Genomic DNA, 20,194 nt, shown 5'->3' on the forward strand with positions numbered 1-20,194 from the left:
CTCGCATAAATGCGAGACCGGTGATCTTCAAAAATATTGTAGCCTTTCAACAATGTAATGTGAAGAAAAATTGATTGTATTTCTGGTGCTAATTCTTACCAGTGAAAAATCTCATAAATTCCTTTTTATTATGCTTCATTTTTAATCATTTAACAAAAAATTTTGAAAACTGATAAATTTGATAAAAAGATTGGTATTGCACTTCATTTCCATTTTGACCTTTATTTTTGAAACTAAGAATTCTGTGTTAAAACCGATCGTCTAAAGTTTTTGTATTAGAAGGAGGCAGTTCAAATGCTAGACATAGAGAATTCTGCATTAGAAATAGTCCAATATTTTACATTGAAGACAGATAGTCCAGAATTTTGCATTAAAAAAAAGAAAGTCCAGAACTGTGTATAAAAAGAGGAAGAGGATTCTATAGATTGTCCGAAATTTTATTTTAAAAAGATTAATAAAAAGCCTCTTTAAAATTTCGAATTCTCACCTTTCTTTTTTAAATATAGACCATTGCATTCTGTTTTTAATGTAGAATTCTAGATAGTCTCTAACATTCTGAATTATCTGCTTAATGCAAAATTCTAGGCTCTTTTCAACATAGAATTTTGTGTGTGTGTGTGTTAAATATTTCTTTCTTTAAAAGCTATTAATTCATTAAAATGTACTCATTAAAATTCCGCTCTTTTATCCTTTTTTTTTTGCTTTGAAAAAGGAAACACATTTGCAAATTCCAAAGATAGCAACTAAGCAAATTTTAAATAAATTTAAATTGTGATGAAAAATATTACTATGAAATTAAATAAGCTTTTAATGTTTCTATACAAAGAACCAGAAGAAAAATTGCACAGGGACAACAATTCATTATAATTTATGAATATATTGCGCTCGAACGTTAAGTCATTGAATGCAAAAGCAAAAATTAAAATAATTGACATTAGCGCATGAAATACAAATAATATTTAAGCATCAAATATGTCACAACTAATTTCTGCGCAATAATCCATTAATCCATTAAAATTAAAAATATTTTATATTCAATTATATCTTTTATATGCAAAAAAAAAACAAACAAAATCAGATTGTGGCATGCTGGTATGGGTGACAAGATAGCACTATTGTTATAATGAGTATGAAAAAATTATAAGAAATAAATACCCATACAAACACTGGTTAAATCGCTAGTGAGTCATTTTCGAGTCTGAAAATATTCATATTTTAGCCAAATTTTTGATTATACAACAATTTTGTTCTGTTTATTAAGAAATAGTATAAGTAATAAGATACATTCAATAAATGTTGATGGAAAAACATTATGGCATGCATTTGTTTTAAACCAATTCAATGAAAATAAAATTTTCCCAGAACTGATAGTTTCCTTAGACAATATCATCTGAATAACGATAATGTTGCACTATTGCGACAGTAATTGCGACAACAATAAAGTATCCCTGTTAGGTATTTGAATAATTGCAAAAATGTGAAAAAAAAAAAGTTTTTTTCGCCTTCTGTATATTTATCATAAACTGATGACAACATATGATATTGTTTTCAAATATTTCTTTATAAAATAATTTTTTGTGTATAAAAGAGAAGAAAAAAGAATTGAATACTGCAGATTTGTTCAAGAAAACGAAATTATATTAAATAATCTTTAAGAAATTTTTGAAAATAAAAGATGAAATTATGCGATAAAATAAATTCATTAAAAATAATAAAAATAACACCAACAATTAACAGCGAAGCAAATGCCGGTTGGTAAGTAATAGGGATCCAATGTAGCACAGTTGAAAATAATTTTTATAAGAAATGCAAGAATGTTTTATGTTGCAATGTTTTACATGACATGTTTAAAGGCAGAAAATTTCTTATGTAAAGCCAAAAATGAAATATTTGAAAAAGAAGAAAAAGTTGAAAATGAATATTTAAAATTGTTAATTCATGTAGAATATTATTTAAGAAATCAGCAAAATGAATATCGGGAACTGGAAAATATTTCAGACCAAGAAAGAAATATACTCTTATGTGTATTGCAGTTGAAAAAAATATTACTTTGGATGCGGTTTATTGATCTCGGGAAAATTTATTGGATGTAGATGTAAATGGGGAATATAATATATTTCCTTTGTTAACAAAAGCAACAGTACAAGTCGAGGAGATCCTTTTTGGTCGTCGTTGTACCTTTTTTCCGCAACATATGTATATGTTATTGAAGCGGAGTAGTGGTGATGAATTCTTTGTTAGACTTTAAGAATAATCACAGTCATAATCTAAACAAAGGGGGAGGTAATTTAAGGTCTCAATATATATATATATATAGAGAGAGAGAGAGAGTTTACGGTAGTGACGAAAAAAATAACGGTAGAAACATAAGGAAACCATGTATAAAGGGTTACAATATGAACCTAGGGTTGTGACAAAGATTTTAATGCTTAAGTATTACTTGTAAAGGAACATGTTTCTACCGTTATTTTCTATTCTCATACTTTTATTTTTAGAATTTCGCGACATTAAAAATCCGCTACACTCCCTCTCCATCCCCCAACGAGAACAGTAGATTTCGGATGGGAGGACTTGAATTATTCGCATTTTGTTGTTGTTTTAATCTTGCAATTACTAGTTCGTTGAGCTACCTCTTGTTCATCAGTTTCATTTATAGTATATTTCGATGTGGTTTGTCGTTTGATAAGAATTCCCTAACGGTCATTGAGGCATTACTAAAGATGGTTTTCGTTTCTTGATATTTGAGTAGAGCTTTGTCGGTACACTTAGTTGATACTGTAATGTTATCAACATAAAGATTTTTCTAATCTCGTTGACGTAATTAGGTGATTACTCCAAATGGACTCATTTAAATCGATAATGTTCAATATTATGTTCTGTTACTTTTGTCCCTTTGTGTCATTTAACCAAAGGAATCGTCTGCAATAACTCAAATTGTAAAAAGCTTTGTCATTGTCTGCTACTATTACAGTTTCCATTATTCGGGAACGAAGCAGTACTGCTACTAAATCGGCAAGAGTTATGGATCCTCGAAATATTCTTTCTATTATCATTCAGAACATTTCTTCCTTTTGGTGTAGTTGCATTATAGACGACTCTAAGTTTGATTGTAGCATTGTTTTGAATTATAACTTCATGTTGAGATAGGTAATGAATAATACCAACCTGGTCCACCTCTGTATATACTTTCATATCTTCTCGATAATGTATGTGACATGTAACTGATCGCCAATCGTTTCGTCATGTTTGAGAAGTAAACGATCATCTTTCTGAAATCGTTTAATTAAAGATCTTAGACGATCAAAACACAATCCGAAATTGTCGTTCAACCTGATTCTGGATTCTTTCCATCCATCACCAAGCAACTTGGTATTTGCCATTGTTTTTTTGTGATATTTTCTTTGAACCTTTCTAAAACTTATTCTTCACCATGTAGATTAAGTTGTTTTTGTATTTCTATAAATTCCAACTTCCAGAATCGACCAATCTCTCGAGTATCAATATTATTAGGTGTAACGGTAATTTGATCTTCATTCTGAACGGAACGACATGTGCTACGTGTTACTATTTTGTTGAAACTCTTACTACACTGGTGATTACTATGTCTAACATCCGCTTCCACCAATCATAAGGCCTAGCGATATTATGGTGACGTTTTGAATAGAAGCATACACATTTACTTGTCTTGCAATTGATTGTCGTATGTCCTGGTTGAAGACAGTTTAAATAGGCGTTGTTTTCTTTCAGTCGTTGCATTCTTCGTTCTAGATTAGGATAGGTTTGACATTCATTATCCAAGTGGTTCTTATTGCAAAAAGCACAAGGTCTTTGGATTTTGCTAATCTTCGTATTATCCTTTCTATGTGTTTGCGGTGTCGTTATAATTAGAACCGAAGTTTCGTACTGTGAAATATCGTTCATTAATTCGTAGACCAATTTTACTTTTAGATACTTTTTGCTTTTTATGGTGTCAATGGCTTCTTGTAACTCCTTCTTTTCTTTGAATTTAGTTTTGCTAGAAATTGTCATAGCTTAGCTAATGACAGTATTTCTTGTTCCTCCTTTTGCAGATATACTCTGTCAGAATGCAGACGGGCATTAATTTTAAACTAATATCTAGGAAATATTTTCAATGATAATTTCAATACTAATTCATCAATCCCTTCAAACAGAAGCAATTGCAACAGCACTTTGTGAACCATTTCAGTCTCAAACTTCCAGAACAACTATCACCGAAGTTTAGTCAACAAAGAAGAAAGTTAATTCTTAGCTCGTATATATTTGCTTGCGCATCTGACTTGGAATGCAATTAAATGAATACACTCATATTATGCAACTCAGCTACAATAAGATAAAGAAAAGTAAATTTGATATGGCAGTGATTTCTAGTTGTGATATTTATAAGGAGTCTTACAAATATCACATAAAAGTCATCAAATATTCTCACAGATCTGTCCACACAATTAAATTTCAAAATATTTCAGAAATTAGTTCATCTTAAGTCCTTTACATTTATCATACCATTGTATTTAAGGTAACTATTACAGTTCGTTTCCGAGAATATGGTGTTACACATTGGATATTTATCAATAAAATCAACCATGAAAATAATATTTCTTGTAAAGATTTCTTATCATTTCAGTAAATTATGGCAAAAAAATTGATAAATGAAATGTATTTTGCTGATTCTTTAATTATTTTTTTTTAGTAAATACTAAGAAAAAACACGAAAACTTTTGTTTAAATGAGAATAATTTTGTTTTCCTTCAATAATTTACTCACGAAAACAATTCGTGCCGCATAAATATGAGTAAATATTTTTATTGAACTTAAATTTCCAATAAACCAGCTTTGCATGTTCTAATGCTGTTATAATAATTTAGATGAGATATGTTAAGATTTGAATGGAACTTAAAGATGAATGAATTGCTAACGGATCACCGACAACGATACAGCATTTACACTTCTTTGGAAAACAAATAATATAGCCATGATTAGTTAAGAGCCCAATTGAAAATATTTGTCGTTGATTAATGAAATAACCGTAAATTATCAAAAAAATAAAAATTTTTGAACTACAAGTTTTATTGAATGTTTTATTACAAATCTTTAACTGAGTGCAATATTATTCAAAATTATTTTAAATCGTAGAATTTACTGTTTGTATTACTTCAAATTCAGATATTTTGTAATTTTGTGAAAACGAGTGAATGCTTTTGATGTCTAATAGCTCAACTATATATTTCTTTACTTAATTGACTTAATTGTAATTGAGGATGTTATACTTTATGTTTTCATCTTTTTAATATAGTAGTTATATGGTGGTCTCATATATTCTAAAACTTCACACCACAAATCGCTTAAAAAAACTAACAAGAAATATTTATTTTATAAAATTGATCAGAAAATTTATCTCATCCTTTTATATCAATGGATCTTGTTAGCGAAGTAACAACTCAAAGTGCAAAACATATTGTATATAAGGAAGGAGCATTGCTATCATTAATAAGCTATGTTTTGCGCACTTATGCTTATTTGGTTATTGGTACAGTACTCGCACTGGTCAATATACCCATCTTTTTCCTTGTGGTAACTCGTAAAACACTAAGGTTAACCGATTTATTTCTTAATAGAAATTTAAGAAAATAGCATCGAACATAGTTTAATAAACAGTTTTATTGGAAAATTTTTGCAATAAGAAAAAAAAAAAAAAAAAACAAACAAATTATTACTTCAACTATGGTTAAATCACTCGGAAATAATATGAAAGAGTTGAAATATTTAGGAACACCTATTTAGTTCTTGCATTTGTATTCCTCAATAATGGATTTACCGGAATCAGTTCGATATTACTGGGAATGAAACGATTAATTGATACTGCTAGTGGAGAACGGAGTATTGATCATCACCACTGTGTGTTGAATGTTCGTTAATTTTTGTTTCTATTATCTGGATAAATAATAAATGCAAGCAACTATTTAGTACTTTAATCAATAATTAATTAAGGAACAAAATTTCAGGTGCCTCTTCTTCTTCTCACAGCTTATTCTTTAAATGGATTAAGTTTGTTAATGAACAGTATGGAAAGGTTTTCTGTTGTAGCATTTCCAATATATTACTATACTCACAGTACACGAATATGTTATTCAGTAATTGCTGTCCAATATACGATTACTATCATTGCAATAACTACTACCACTGTAGCAAGTTTCATTGAACCAGCTCGACGTATATCTAATTTTTGTTTGTAAGTGACGACAAGTAAATTACTTTGAACAAATGGACATTCTGTTACTAAATATATGTTTTTTTTTACCGATTACTAGCTATCATAATGAGATATTTTGCAAAATAAGTTATGATTTTTTTAATTTTCAAAATTAACAACATAACTAACTCTTGCAGATTACAAAGTGTATATTCGCCCATTTTTTATAAAGCATTGATACTAATGACCTCTACTACTTCATTGCTGAGTATTGCTTTTATGGTCACCATAGTTGTCATCCTGAAAAGGTATGGCTTTAAAAATTTGTCACACTAAGTCTTCACTTAGATGAGCATAAAATTTATGAGAATATGTAAGACAAAACATAGCACAGACTTCTATAATTATTTCTGTAAGTTATCGTTTTTTCAACAGAAAAAAAATTCAAAATGTGACAGAAATTTTAATCACAACGTTATTACTTTTAGGAAGTTTGGCGCAAAATTCCTTTCAAGTCATTCGCATAACCGCGATTTATCGCAGTTTCTCAAAAATCAAAAACGATACACTCAAACAGCATTGATCTCTTGCTGTTTCACATTTTGTATGTTCTTTCTCTGCAAACGATTCTGATGAAAGCTAAGTTTCTTCAATAATAATGAAACAGAAATAAGTTTTCGTTGTGGTGTAACTTTGTGGTTAAACTATGCTTAAGCAGTATTTGTTTGATAATGAGACTTACGGACGATTGTTTTTTATATGTATTTTTAATTCTGTAATTCGAATTTTTATCTTATTGCAGTCCTTGCTGTGGTACCATCAATGGTGCAATATATTTACATATTGGATCCTACGTCAAGATCACGCACCATTGTGATCGCTTGCGTATATTTACCATTCCTGAATTCCTTCAACATGATAACCTTATTCATATGGCGTCAAGGCGATTTTCGGCGTGCAACAATTTACAGTTTGAAATGGCTATTCTGTGGACGGAAGCATCAGATTCAACCGACCACTGTTGTGGAGTTTTGAGAATGAAGAAATTAGGCCATTTTTTTCAATAGTTGATTGGGATTATTTTTTGACCTAATCGCTTTTTGTTTCTACGGCAATTTTTATTTTATAAATGTTTCTAATTTCTTAATGAAAAAAAATTTTGATTGATAATTGACCTTTAAAACTGCATGTTATAACTCTGATGACAATTTCGAATGTTTTATTTGAATTATTATAAAGTTATCAAATTTAGTACATAAAACCTCAGCAAGTCAATTATATAATCAGTTATATAACTAATCACTGTAGATAGAAAATATAACCGAAAGGAACAATGTTCTCACTATCGAAATAAAGTATTAGCATTTAGCTTTCATCAATGTTAACCAACTATGCAAACCAATTTTGAGGTAAATGATCTATAGACTACAAAAGGCGTAAACCAGTGTGTTTATATTTCATAGCAGAAATTTCAATGCAGTCTGTTGCTTTTTTCTGTTACGATTTAAACATATAGCGATCAAAAAGGCAAAAGTCTTTATTTCAACCAATTATGGTGAAACTTGTAGCTTGGAGTCGAATTGGACTTACATATGTTCCAAGTGCTTTCCTTGATTGTTTTTGTAGTTGGTACGAATGCGCTCATTTAAACTTTTTTTATAACAATTTTATTCGCTAACAACCATAATACATAACAACAGTGCACTGATAATTTTGTAGAGTATCTACAAATACGACAAAGGAAATGTCGCGAAATTCTAATCCCGCGAACCTCCAAATAACTTCCAAATTATATCAAATAAAATTGTATTAATCCATAATACTAAAATTCGTTGTAATTGAACGTTAGAAATGTAAAACTGTTCCAAATTATACATCACGTAAGCAGTTATTATTTCAACACTCACCTTCCATTGTAGTTGAGCTTATCTGCTTGTCTATACGTTTTCAACTGATAACAAAGGGTATGTGCATTGTTTAACATGTAAAACTTACTTCTTTGTTCCAAATCAAATTTGCTTACAATGTCGAAAGATTGTATAGGTCTTCTAAACTGATAGTCATCCTTTGGGAGGAAGCTACAATATTAAAACCCATCTCTTACTATATTAAGAGATCAGCTGATAGCTTCTTACTCAATAATCATGCTCTTTTTGCAAGTCAATATCCATTATATAAGGATTCAAATCCTTTGTCTCAATCAGTTTTTACCAGTTTTTTCTTTATCAGTAAGCTACAATTCGGCTACTCTCCCTCACGCACAATTCAACTCATTTTCCTTCTCATTTATCCATTTTATCTCATTCGTAATTATCAATATTGTTGCTATAGTTATAGTTGCTTGCAAATAAAATGCAAATAAAGTTATAACAGACCTATCACTCAACGCATTCGTCTATACCAACTACAATAACAAACAAGGAAGGTTTATGAGCATACAGAAGTTCAATTCGACTCTAACTCACAAGTTATATACAGACTGAACTCCCATATTTCACGACAGGAAACGAATAAATTGACGAAAACTTAAAGGATTTAAATAAACTGAATTAAATGAGTGATAGAAAGCAGCCGAACCATAATTTGCTGATACAAAAATCTGACAGGACAGAGGATTTAAATCCTTAGATACAGTGGGCACTGACTTGCATTACATTGAGCAAAGAGCTGTGATGATCATTGCTCTATCTAGTAAGAGATGGACCTCTTTAAGGCTTAAACATTGTTAGTTTCTGATAAGAATGACCACTGGACTAGAAAACCACAAACAAGTTTGGTTTGGAACAAAGGGGAAATTTTTAAAATATTGAATAACGCACATGCTTTTTGTTAATGGTTGAAAAATTCTAGACAAGCAAATAAGCTCAACTACAGCGGGAGATGAGTGTTGGAATAATGTTTGTTTACATCATGCAATTTGAAACAGTTTTATATTTCTTTAAAGAATGTTCAATTAAGACGTTTTAGTATTATGAACTGACGCAATTTTATTTCATATATTTTGTAACTTATTTGGAAGTTTGCGAGACTCATTCCAAGTTTCATGACAGTCGCTAGGGTCAGTTTTAGCGACAGCAAGCTTCGATCCGACTTGTCTCAGTCCACGCTCCATTGAAATAATTTTTCACCTGCGGTTACTCCCAACCAAATTCTCTGTTATGAACTATCTGTAATATAATTTAATACTATTTAATAATGCATATAACATCGAGTAATAGAGTATTCGACGATTCGTTTGCATTATTTAACCATTTACAAGGATTTTATCATTAGCCAAACAAAATCCTTTTTTAAATTCCTTATATAATAGGCGCATGACTACAGTGAATAAAAAATCATTGTTGGGTGTTTTTTATCTTTTATAAAGTGAGAGTCGGTTTTTAACATTACGTCATTTGTCTACAAAAGTGATCATCAGATTGGAAGATCTCTATATTGCAAATTTATATTTTATAGCAGAAATTTGAATGCACTCTGTTGTTGCTTTTTTCTGTTACGACTTAGATATATGGTAATTTAATTTTAATATATTTTCATCTCTAATTTAAATATATATTTTTTTAAATTTTTTTTAAAAATTTAATTTAAATATATTTTCAGCAAACATCTCTAATTGAACTAATTACCACATATTATCCGTTCAAAAAACAAGTGAAAATGTTGTCATGCTTGATTTAAGTTCGTTAACAGAGTTATTCATGTTTGTGTATCATTGAAGTAACGTTGCTGTGATGAGGAAATATTTACACTGAATAAAAATGGCTTTATAGTTTATAAAAATTGTTGCATAGTTTTATTTTCAGGTATATTCGGCTATTTGAGTAGTCTCACAGCAGCCTACATCATTTCTGAAATCTACCAATTATTTCATATTATTAAATACGCATTCGCTTTATATGAAATATTAAAGTTTATTTTCGAAAGAAATTGTGTCACAAAATGAATTGGGTATCTTGAGCATCTTCATAACACTATTATAAGTTAGATGCTATTTAAGTTAAAGTGCCATTGAACAGACTCTTAAAAGTTGGTTATGCAAATTTCTCCAAAAAATCTAATTCAATCAAAAACTCTGATGGCGACCACAACACATTCATCTTCTCCCTTATAAAGGCAATCCGAAGTCGTCAGGAAATATTAATTCTTTAATTTCAAGTGCAAAATATTTGCGGAAACGAGTTGTCGATAATCCTATTCATGTTCACTTTTTATCAATACTTACACATCTAAATTCAAATTCAGATTTTTTAGTTTTGAAGTGTATAAAAAAATAATCAGTGTCTTCTTCTGCTAGTACTATTTACGTACTGTCTTACTGTAGTAAAATAAAAGTCTTGTTGCTGTTGTTTATTTAGCTAGATTTCTGAAATTTTCGAAATAATAGTAGCTAATAGAAGCTACAAATTATACATATTAGCATCTATTAACAGTCTTTACTCCTGAATGTATTGGGTACGATTCAAAAAAAAAAAAAAAAAATGATTCAGAAATGATTCAAATAAAATTCTAACAATCAAAAAGATCCTCCTTCCTCCTATTTCGTGCCTAAACAAAGTACATTTGAAACGACATCATCCATGCGTGTGTGAAGAAATATATTATCCATGCAGAAAAACATCATTCATGCAAAAATACATTATCCATCCAGAAGCTCTACAAAAATGCGTCATCTATGCAAAAAAAAGAAAAAAATTATCCATGCAGAAATATATTCCTGCAAAAGCACATTTATAAGTGAAAAACTACATACCCATACAAAATAGGTCATTCGTACAAAAATATATTATCCGTGTATTAATGTGCAAAAATACATTATTCGTATGGATATATACTTTTAATTCTAGTACAATAAATTTTATTTTGTTTTCTTTGCGTTTTTTTTTTTTTTTTTTTTTTCTGTTTCGATACATTTTGAAAATGAATATTTTTCAAGGATTTTATGTTATTCTTATAAATGAAACACAATTACGGTAATAAACCGCATTTTTGATATTATAATATTTGATCGAAAATGTAAATAATATTGAATTACAAGAAGTCATTAGCTTTTCCTCTATTTTATTTTATAAGTGAAACAAAATGCTTGTGAGATTTTTCAAAACTCCAAAATTTTTCTTAGCTTAATATTTAAATATGTATTAACCAAATTTAAATATTAGCCTGCCAGAAAATCAGAAGACTTTTCCATCTGCTCTTTTTAATTTTAAAATAATAGTTTCAGCTACTAGTTTTAATTTTTTTTAGCTAAAGTAAAAATAAGTACGAATAAAAAATTCTACCATAGTAAGACTTTATTGATCAATCGGATACGCTAAACGAATTTAATAAAATTATAAGGTAGAAATCAGGCTTAAAGAAGATGAAAAGAAATTATAAGAAGTTATGATAGATTAAACTTAATATTGATTAAATATTGTTTTCATTAAATCATTTTTTAGAGTGTGCACTGATATGCTGTCATTGATACAATTAGATATTTTCAAATACTATTTGCTTTATCATTAAAAAAAATTTACTGTACTTTCCACATCGTATTAATTAGCTTTATACACACACTTGTACCTCTTTTGTATATATATTATAATAAGTGGATTGTACCTCTTTTGTATATATTATAATAATTCACTTATAGAAATAATATTACCATTTTTGAACTATGAAAAAAAAATTTTTATTTCGATTTTTTTGTTCTCTCTGATTATTCTGCATTGAGAAATTTGCTTCCATTGAATATTTGTTTGCAATACCTATGAAGAAAAATGTGAAATTGAAAAATCTTACAAGTATTTTGCTTCTTAATAAAAGAAAAAGAAAAGCTCAAGGTCAGGAAAGAGTTTTAAAGCATTTTTAAGTTAAACTAACTTTTAAATCTTTTTTTCTAACTAGCAATTTCTTACAAAATTCCATAAAATTTCCATATCTCTGGACAATCATTCTCAGAAAATTTGCACTTTCCACGATATAAAGTATGCAAAAGTTGAGCGTTTCAGGTGCTTTTCTAAAACTTGACATCTTTTAGCTATCATAAAATAGAAATTCATATAAACTTTAGTAGTAAACTATACTTTTTTTTTTGAAATTTTTAATCAGATCAAAATTTTTAAAAACTTTACTTTTCTTAACTAACAAACATTAATTATTGTTAATGAATCTCTAAATTTAGTATTGCAATCTTGACCACCAAATGAGTCATTCCTATGAAGTTGTAACAATCATAACCTATAATTTGGGAATGAAAAAAAAAGTATAAAAAAATTTCCAGCAATTATGATTAGATAATACAACGTTAATAATGTAACAACGCCCTTTGATGTTATGTAAAATAATTTGATATCTTACTCAACGCAGAATAATAATAGTTCAGAATTAATCAACTTATCGGAGCTATTAGCATCTACAACTTAAATTTCTAAAAGTTTCACTATTAAAATAATTATAAGTATTATTACAAACAGAATTTGTATAAATTATCTAAGAGCTATTAATTTCCTCACTTTTCGTCATTTTCTTTTGAATAAACATATTCGTAAAAAGTTTTTCACTAAAGTTTCCCATGTTGCTTTTTCTGCTCTCTTAGATTTTTCTCATTTGGCATCAAAGAATTAATCATATTAAATGATTATAAATGAAAAAAATTTTCCTAATTTAACTAGCAATCGGTTTTCCTCACTGATGCACCAAATATAAAATGAACAAATTGGTATTAATGAAAATAAATCATGCGAAGGCCTTATAATATGCTCATATTCAAAACAGATATAACAAAACAGCTTAATGAAATAAAAAAAAAGTATATCATTTTTCAGAAGATTATTGCCTCGATTACTTTAATACATTAAACGGAATAGGTAGTTAGGAAAAGAATGAATGATTTAACTTATGAAAAAATGAAAAGTTTGCAATCTGAATAAAGCATTACCATAAAATAGTTAATTAAGATAGTTATGCTTTCTATATGTTGTTCAAGTGCAAAAATATCCAAAAAATTACTTATGGTAGGGTTTTTTTAAAATATTTTCTTCTAATTTGAAAATGATTTTTTACAGTCATAAAACTTTTCTGCATTTTTGAATCGAATTTTAATGAGTGATAATAATTTCGAATTTTGTCGGATAATTTCACATACTTGAAATTGAATTTTCGAAAAGAGATCACTGCAAAGAAAATTGCTTGCCATCTAAAATTAAATAGTGAATTGAGTTTCCTTTTGTATAATATCTAATTTATACTCAATTTCAATTAAATGATTATGACACTGAATTCAAACTTGAATACATGCGGTTTAATTATTATGGCATCATTACGTCAGTTGTTGAGTATTTTTTTTAATTTGAATTAAGATCTTAAAAGAGAAATTGTAATTTAAGTCTGGAAAATCTTGGTGCTTTCCATTGGCTCATAAATGTTCATTACCTGTTAAATAAATCACTCTCTAAATCTACATTTAATAGATGCATTAATAAATACTTTATATTTCTCGACACTTTTTTTCTAATATAATTTTTCCTTGAACTAATTTAATTTACAACTTTTTTCTCAGAAAATCTGTTATTACATTTATGTTTTGTTAATGCCCTCATACTGATTCTTTCTAAGCATAAAAATTAAATTTGCATTATTGTTTCAGAAAATCAGATGCATGCGATATGAGTTAGCTCTTTGTCTCAAATTAACTTGATAATAAAATTGATTTCAACAATTATCCATAAAATCTTGAATCAGTGCTATTGTTTTTCTTCGAAAAGATATGCCAACCAAAAGAGTAACATCAGTGTACTTTGATCAGTACTGAGCTATGCATTTTTTAAGTTTATCATTTCCGGATTTATCAAAAAATATAAATGCAATTGGCAGGCGATTTTTTAATATTAAGTTTTTTTTAATTTTAATCAACAGATAATTAACAGCAATGCTTCCAATAAGGTTAGAACAATGCAGAATTTGAAGATTTACGCAACAAAACATATACATAATTGTTTAAAATTCGTGCAATAACAAGATCATCTGTTATTTGTCTATCAAATATGTGAAACATATTTACTGTCTAAATTTTGTTTTGGTTTATTCTCCTGTAATAACTATTTCTTATTAACTGTTTGTGTAATTGGTTTAAGCAATTAGTAAATTTATCCGTATATTTATTTATTGTTTTCACAACTAATCAACAATTTCTATTTGTTAAAAAAATAAGTTCAAGGTTTACCTTTATCTAGATTTCATTTATAAAGCTGTTTAAAAATTCAGTTATTCAATCAAGTAATTTGCGATCTCAGTCGATCTGTTAAACTATTCTCAATGCTTTTTATTAACATCATTTTGTAAAGTCTGAGGTAATTATCACTTCAGCATTTAGTCGCTTAGTACACAAATATTTTTATAAAAGTTGCTGCTCAGAATTTGCTTATTTTCACTGTAATTTAATTTATTTTCTCATTTTTTTAAAACAAAAAAGCAAATTCTTATAATGCAATATTAATATATTTTTTTGAATGAAATCTTTTTTTTTAAAGCAAAAAGCAATTTAAATGGTTTTTATACAGTAAAGTGTGAAAAGAAAAAACAAAGGTGTGCGCTTTTCTTTTTTTCTAATTATCACTTATAGTTTTAATTAGCGTTTGATGAAAAACAAAAATTATGTCTGAAAATTGGTGCATACATTCATGCGTTGCTAGGAGAAAAAAATTGCAGACTTTATTACTTTTTAAATGAAATGATCAATCATAAAGAGCAGGTGAATCAAAACTTAAACTAGGAAATAGATATTTCCTTTAAATAAGTCTAACAAGAAATGCAAAAATAAACAAGTACATTTAGAGTAATTTGTAATTGAAAATATAATGCATTATCTAACTACATTTGAGTACAATTTTCCACATTCAAAGTGTAATTCACAATTAGAAATTGTATTGAAATGTGCAAAATAATGTTTCAATGCAAAAATTAGACTTTTATAACAAATAATTTATTCAATTACATTAACATTTATATGATTTTATTGCAAAATGACGCAACCAATAAATGCAATATATATGGATGCAAACGGATATTTATTCTATGTAGCAATGATTTGCTTTCGAAAATTTTTCAAATTTATATGACATTTGAAGTAAAATTTTGTTCTCAATTAATTATTCAGCAAAATAATCATTTATCATCAATTAGTGAAATGAACTCGATTACTATACCATCCATTAGTATTTAGCGTTGTTTCTTGTCTTTTTCCTTTTTTGTTTATTTTCGTTTTTTTCCATCTTTTCTAAAAATCAGTCGTAATAATTATTGAGAATGTTGTTTACTTTTAGTTATTTACTTATTTTTTGTCCTTTACTTAGTTCCTTTATGCTTTTATGCTAATTAAATAAATAATTTTCATTCTAATTTATTGTTGTTATAATTAAAAAATTATGTCTGAAATGATAAATTTAATTGTGTTGCTATGAGTTACGAAGCGGTGATTTTTTTCATGTAGAAAATGAACCAACAATTAAAAAGAATGAACAATTACATTTTATTTTAATATCTGCTTAAAAAGATATGAAAAGTTTGCATTCTACTTTACGTTTTCTTTTCAATGATTACTTAAGTTTCATATACCGATAAGTTAACATTTCATCCCAATTCTTCTACCATATTCATTCTTTTCACTCATTTTTTACGAAGTGATAACAGATCATTTCTTGTCAGGTATCTTTTTTATTTTTTTCATTAGTAGTAAAAGTTTAAATGAACAATCAAAAATTATTTTCAGAAATTTCATTTAAATAAATGGATCATAACACCGAACTTGCTAGCAACATATTTCTTCTCATTTTAAACATTTTACAAATCTTTGCAAACTTAATTGTGCTGCTAGCCTATTTCACTGATAATCAACTTTTGGCTAATGAAAATATCATCCTTCTTGTTTCTCTTGCTGCTATCGACCTTTTCTATTCCACATTATCAATACCGTATTTAACAGTATTAATTAGTGGATGGGTACCAAATGGTAAGTTGTATTGTCGTATATTATGCAATACTGTGCACTAGAAATTGTCGTACAATGCTTGATATCTTATCATTTTCAAACTTTTCCAATACATTGAAATAAACAGTTTTACAAGTTTTAATATTTTTCTGATGCTTGTTTTTAAAAAGTTTTATAGAAATGTTATTTAGCATACTGTAAAAGTGTACTGTATGTCAATTTCTGATACTGTGATTGCTGTATCAGAAATTGGTATACGGTACATCTTTTGACAAATAATTTCAAATAGGATTCAAATAATATGTACTTACTTGAGAATACGTTATGAAATATTTGCCAGTTATCTTTGATTTATAGACAATGGAAAAAAACATTGATTATATATATTATGCTAATAATTAATTGTTTCTGAAAATTATAACAAAAATATTGGAATTCTTTTCTTTTTTCCAATGTAATAGTTTATGTGAAGAAATGAATTACAGAAATTAGTGTTAATTAATTATATTAAGAAAAATTATTCAGGCACAGAATATCATTACAATCAGTATATCGTACTGGGTTTTGGTTCCAGTCCGGCTGCACTCATGAAAAGTGGTTGCACAATAACTACTTTAATCGCGATAGATCGAATTTGGGCATTATGGACTCCAATGAAATATTATGCTATGAATAAGAAACCGTAAATCTATGATAATAATTCTATATTGATATAATATATAGGATAATATATATATATATATATATTCGATAAGTTCGTAGTATTTCTTAATCATTTCAATTCATTCAAAATTTCATTAGCATTTTATATTATCTTATTTCAAAAAAAAAAAGTGATAATGCAAAACGATTAGGTAAAAATTTTGAGTAATCCTAAAGCAGTAATCATTCATTTAAAATATTAACATATTTATCAATTAACATTCACTATTGTTATTTCAAAAATTTCTTAAATTTCCAGCTTATTATGTGGCGGCTTTATATTTTCACTTTTAATGGCAGGATTTGATTTTTCATTAATATTTATTTTATCAAACGGTTTTAAACCGACATCCACTTGTAGCGCTTTTGCTTGCTTTACTTCTGAGGTATGTGATAAACTTCCAATAGTAATTGTAATATTAATATGAAACTATATATCATATTATCATTTTGAAAATGTTTAAAAGAGGAGATTTCAAGCAACTTTCCGACAATATTATTGTAAGTAATATTAACAAAACTATTTGCTATTGTAATTTCATTTTAGACATTTCGTACCTATTGGGGATTATCTAATATGGTTGTTAATTTACTATCATGTTTATTAACGATTGTTGTTGCAATGTTATTGAAAACAAGAAAAAAACAAAAAGTTCATGGTGCTGGAAATAATTCGTTAGTTCGAAAAAAAGAAGACAAATGGGTAAAAGAATTTTTCAAAAAAATTAGAAATATTTTAATAAAAATATATGCATACATTTTTTAAATCTATTCAAATTTGAAATTTTTTCTTTAAAAACTAATACTTAACAAAATAATACATCAAATATTACAGGCAAGCCGTGCATCATTTTATGTTCTCATCGTATCAGCAATATTTGGTGTTGTTCCAGGTGGAATAAATGGTTGCGCACAAAGAATTCAATCAAATGTAAATTTATTGTCCGACTAGCTAATCAATTAATTTTCATTAAATATCGAATATATATATATATATATATATATATATATATAAAATAAGTATAATGGTCAATAAAAAGAAAAAAGAAAGGAAAAGTAATAATGGTATATTTTAATCATCTTTTAGTAAAATGTGATATTACATATTAAAAAATGTCTTCCAAATATTTCTTAATCATTTCAGTTTATTAAAACATTAGCATTTTATATTCAATTATGCGCATCAATTAGTGGACTGTCACATGCATTCATTTTTGGAATGGCACATAGTCTTATTCGACGTCGAATCTTTGTAATGCTAAAATTAAACAAATACTGCACCGAGCAAGCACCAAGATTTTCTCAAAATTCGGTTTTTCCAATGACTAATTTAAATTAATTCATATAAACATTTTTACTTAAGCTTTTATGAAATAAACTTTTGTAATTTATTACACTCATTTACACTAACACTTGTTTTTCTAGTTTATAATATATCAGGTGTTTTATAGGCGATAGCAATAGTACCAATGATAATGATGATAATGTTCAATGTTTGTAAAGTAAGGAACGTTGAAATCCATTCATGCAAAATATTCCTCATAAAATAGATCAAATATCTGATTTAGTAAAAGTTTCATTTTTTAGAAAGAAAAGATCAAATTTTTGATTGAGCATGAGATTTTTCTGAAAAAAAAAACTGAATTTAAGAAATTAATTTAGATTAAATAATTAAAAACTTTAAAAGTGAACAATTATTGTTAAGGCATTTGAAAGCAATTTTATATCAGCCAACGGTATAAATGTATTGAAATAAATCTAACATGTATGATGATATCATTATTGATTGAATGTAATTTATTTGAATCATTCTTAAAGCCAAATATTCATTCATACTTAAATTGTATTTGTATTTGAATTGAAAATAAATAAATGAACATTTTCACAAGAAAGAAATAAATTTCTTAATGAAAATTTTAAATCTACAATGTGTGATATATGTAACAAAATTAATAATTTGGTGACATTTATAAATTACAAAGTTTGATGACATATAAAGTTTGCATACAGATAATAGTTATCTTATACAGCATCAATTCGTATTAAATATCACCATATTTGAAACAAAGTGCGAAAATATTTTTTATTTATACAAATATTTTATTATTTATGAATGTTTGAAAAACTCAACTGTAGCAGATTAAATTATGCCAGCATAAGTTAAAATAAGTTAAACTAAAATATCATAAAATTCTTTTGCACTGCTTCATCTGAATCATTATTGATTTAAACTACCTCTAATTTAGTAGAAAAAAACAGCCTTCAGATTACACACGGAAAAATGCATAATTTACAAGAAGTTATAATTATTACATATGAAGTAAAATAAGCAGTAATTTTTAGAGTTTTTCAAGAAGCTGGAAAAAATCTAATATTTGACTGAAATTTAATTGTACATTTTTGGCTACAAAAACAGTGATATAATTTAAACTGACAAAATTAAATGATTGAGCAGAATAATTGAATTTTTCTTCACTTTTATCATCAAAATGCGTAGTTCATAAATCACTCAGCTAACAAATAATACTTAGAAAAGAATACTGCTTATTACCGATTTCAGAATAACTAATTGCATTTTTGCACTTTTCTTTGCTTTGCATTTTTTTGCATATATTGTTCAAAATATGGTACGGTTTTACCATTCCTCTCAAAAAATTACTTTTAATTTTATAAACAATCGATAGTGAATAAATTTTTTCAAATTAATATCAAAACATAATGAAGTAGAATTATGATAAACAGTTCCTTTCTTTCTTTCATATTCTGAAATTAATGAATAATTACAGACTGAAATAAATATGACAGTGCTTTGAAACATTGGTAGTTGAATAGATTTCACTGTTCAATGATTGTTTATGAATTACTATGAATTATCCCGTACTCAAAGAAGAGCACTAACAAATCATCGCATTTATATTCTATTTTGTTGAGTTTACAACAGTAAACATTTCAAAAGTTTTTTCTCCCCACTCATTGTTCTCAATTCAAATAAAATAATAATATTGCGTGATTTTTTGTTATTATATAAATTGCAATTTGTATAAGAATTCATTCATTTTCTAAAAAGAGAAAAAAGTTTTCATACATTGATAAGAGCTAAAAGAATTGAAGTGAAAAAAAAAATTAATTCAAACTGTTCCAAACACAACTAAAATCAGTAGTGCATTTCACAATTATATCTGCTCAGTTCTTGCTAAACACAAATTTAAATATACATATATTTCTGCATTCTTCGATTTTTTGCTGATTTTCTAGATTTTTCTTTTCTATTTTATCTCCTTTTTGCCATTAAAAATAACTAGAAGGAAAAATTTGAA

General features: G+C 27.2%; 2 protein-coding genes across 2 annotated transcripts; both read left to right on the plus strand.

Moving 5' to 3' along the window:
• Nucleotides 1-5,430: 5,430 nt before the first annotated feature.
• On the plus strand, nucleotides 5,431-7,243 carry Bm9770 (Uncharacterized protein; the record flags this gene model as incomplete). The annotated part of the gene is made up of 6 exons (XM_043079255.1): nucleotides 5,431-5,609; nucleotides 5,786-5,924; nucleotides 6,021-6,247; nucleotides 6,406-6,516; nucleotides 6,697-6,812; nucleotides 7,011-7,243. 6 exons carry the CDS (start codon nucleotides 5,431-5,433, stop codon nucleotides 7,241-7,243), a joined length of 1,005 nt encoding a protein of 334 aa, XP_042935189.1.
• Nucleotides 7,244-15,973: 8,730 nt separating this feature from the next.
• Bm9001 (Uncharacterized protein) lies at nucleotides 15,974-18,216 on the plus strand (the record flags this gene model as incomplete). The annotated part of the gene is made up of 6 exons (XM_043079256.1): nucleotides 15,974-16,196; nucleotides 16,701-16,857; nucleotides 17,137-17,263; nucleotides 17,425-17,580; nucleotides 17,713-17,808; nucleotides 18,022-18,216. 6 exons carry the CDS (start codon nucleotides 15,974-15,976, stop codon nucleotides 18,214-18,216), a joined length of 954 nt encoding a protein of 317 aa, XP_042935190.1.
• Between the last annotated feature and the right edge of the window lie 1,978 nt (nucleotides 18,217-20,194).

This window comes from Brugia malayi (genome assembly GCF_000002995.4).
Source record: "Brugia malayi strain FR3 genome assembly, contig: Bm_v4_Chr2_contig_001, whole genome shotgun sequence".
Lineage (NCBI taxonomy): Eukaryota > Metazoa > Nematoda > Chromadorea > Rhabditida > Onchocercidae > Brugia > Brugia malayi.